The sequence below is a fragment of the Penaeus vannamei genome, chromosome 22, assembly GCF_042767895.1.
Source record: "Penaeus vannamei isolate JL-2024 chromosome 22, ASM4276789v1, whole genome shotgun sequence".
NCBI classification, from domain to species: Eukaryota; Metazoa; Arthropoda; class Malacostraca; order Decapoda; family Penaeidae; genus Penaeus; species Penaeus vannamei.
In genome coordinates, this window is record NC_091570.1 from 2,828,890 (window position 1) to 2,831,389 (window position 2,500).

General features: G+C 39.4%; 1 protein-coding gene across 1 annotated transcript in view; it reads right to left on the bottom strand.

Annotated features, from left to right (window-relative positions):
• The window catches only part of LOC113829420 (uncharacterized), a 355,286-nt gene that overhangs the window by 2,101 nt on the left and 350,685 nt on the right, over positions 1-2,500 (bottom strand). Inside the window, exon 7 of the mRNA XM_070136409.1 lies at positions 127-236. Coding sequence (XP_069992510.1) covers positions 127-236 — 110 coding nt within the window. The remainder of the gene's footprint in view (positions 1-126; positions 237-2,500) is intronic.

A 2,500-nucleotide genomic window follows, 5' to 3' on the forward strand; every position in this document is an offset into this window, starting at 1 on the left:
CATAAAACAGTAAAAAATAAGACAACAAGGCACAAACAACAAAAAAAAATCTCAGCATCATAAGGTCGACCCAACCACACCGTGAATGCGAACTTACGACCCAAATGACAGTGCATTAAAAATTACCTTGCAGTGGTACTTGCGGATGGTAAGTGAATAGTTTGGGTCGTGGAAGACAGAGCAGTGCATCCGGTAATACAGCGGGTGCGAGAACTTCATGTTGCAACCACCACAGTCTGCAATAAGGATGGTAAGTGTTAGTGCATTGCAAGCCATTTTTTTTAACGCTAAGTGTGGGTTGTGGGTTTATGCTCTTGTGAGGTATTGTGATTTGGTGATTTTTTTTTAACGCTAAGTGTGGGTTATGCTCTTGTGAGGTATTGTGATTTGGTGATTTTTTTTTAACGCTAAGTGTGGGTTATGCTCTTGTGAGGTATTGTGATTTGGTGATTTTTTTTTAACGCTAAGTGTGGGTTATGCTCTCGTGAGGTATTGTGATTTGGTGATTTTTTAACGCTAAGTGTGAGTTATGCTCTTGTGAGGTATTGTGATTTGGTGATTTTTTTTTTAACGCTAAGTGTGGGTTATGCTCTCGTGAGGTATTGTGATTTGGTGATATTTTTTTAACGCTAAGTGTGAGTTATGCTCTCGTGAGGTATTGTGATTTGGTGATTTTTTTTAACGCTAAATGTGGGTTATGCTCTTGTGAGGTATTGTGATTTGGTGATTTTTTTAACGCTAAGTGTGGGTTGTGGGTTATGCTCTTGTGAGGTATTGTGATTTTCTGAGGAGTTTGAAGTAAGTGAATGAGTTTAGATGTACAAGCATGAAAGGATAAACAAGCATGGATGAGTGAGTGAGTGAAAGAATGAATGAATGAAAGAACGAAAAGAAAGAAAGAAGGAAAGAAAGAAGGAAGAAAATAAATAAATAAATAAATAAGGAAAGAAAAAAAGAATCAGTAAATGAATGGATGAAAGAAGGAAGAAATGAAAGAAAGTAAGAAGAAAAAAAGAGAATGAACGAATGAATGAGGAAATTAAAGAAAGTAAGAAGAAAGAAATAAAGAAAAGAAAAGAAATAAAGAAAAAGAAAGAACGAAAGAAACAAAAACGAAAGAAAAAAACGAAAGAAAGAAAGAATAACCAAATGAATAAGCGAATGCACAGGTGGATAAATGAGTTACTTTATCATACTTATAAGTGACAAAAAAGTGAAAGCAGTGCGGCTACAAAGTCATGCAAGTGTGGGCGTGATTAAAAAAAAATTCTTCGTTGGCGTTGTGATCAATTAATCTTCTCTCTTTCTCTTCTCCTTCCTTTCTTTTCTCCTCTCTTTCTCTTCTCTCTTTTTCTGTTTCTTCTGTTCTTCTCCTTCGTTCTTCTAATATCCCTTTTTCATATTTTTTCTTTCCATTTTCTTCTCCGTCTTCTCATGCGCCTTCTTCTTCTCTTCTAAGTCTACCCTATTACTATGTTCTATCCTATTCCTCCTCCTATTTTTCTTTTGCTTTTTTTCCTCCGTTCACACGCACACATACACGCATATACATATAAACACAGACGCACACACACCGATATTTATGTGTGTGTGCGTTTCTCTCTGTCTCTCTCTCTCTGTCTGTCTCTCTCTCTCTGTCTGTCTCTCTCTCTCTGTCTGTCTCTCTCTCTCTGTCTGTCTCTCTCTCTCTCTCTCTCTCTCTCTCTCTCTCTCTCTCTCTCTCTCTCTCTCTCTCTCTCTCTCTCTCTATATATATATATATATATATATATATATATATATCCCTTCCCTTCCCTCTCTCCCAACGTACCGTACCCCCTTTTACACAAAGCATTCCTGCATACAAATTCTCTGTGTTCTGGTCGTGTATATGTGTGCGTGTGAAGACGTGGACGTTTATGTATGTGCTCATGTGCGCATTATGCATGTCTGCCCCATACGTGTGCGGGTTCCATATACGAACGATCAGAAATATAAAGGGTAATGGTAATGAGAAAGCAAAGTTCGTGGTCATTACAACACTTCTAGACTTGACATCGGGATACAAAAGGTTTTAAAAAGACGCCTAGGTTTCTGACGCAGAAAACCAGTTCGGAATAAGCCCGTATCTCTCCGGGGGGCTTCCTTTGGCTTGCACAGCCCCGTCTAGACTTCAGGAAATATTCTATGGCTAGTATCTGCAACAGGATCTAAGGTGGGGGGGGTGAAAGTCCTTTGTTCAGGAACACTTGAACACGGTCGTAGGAGACTGGGACGTTCCAATGTTCAAATCGAGGCTTTTATTTGTGCAGGAAATACTATATGACTTGTATCTGCAACAGAATCTTGGACAGGGGAGGTGGGGGGGGGGGGAGTTTGAGTTCTTTGTTCAGGTACACTTGAACACTTTCGTGGGAGAGTAAGGCGCTTTGTTTGCCAGGATTTTGGGTTCCGTTTGTTGAAGGCGAAGTCGGGTTTCTGAGAGACCCATAGGCGTGTGTACCGAAGACATATTAAACTT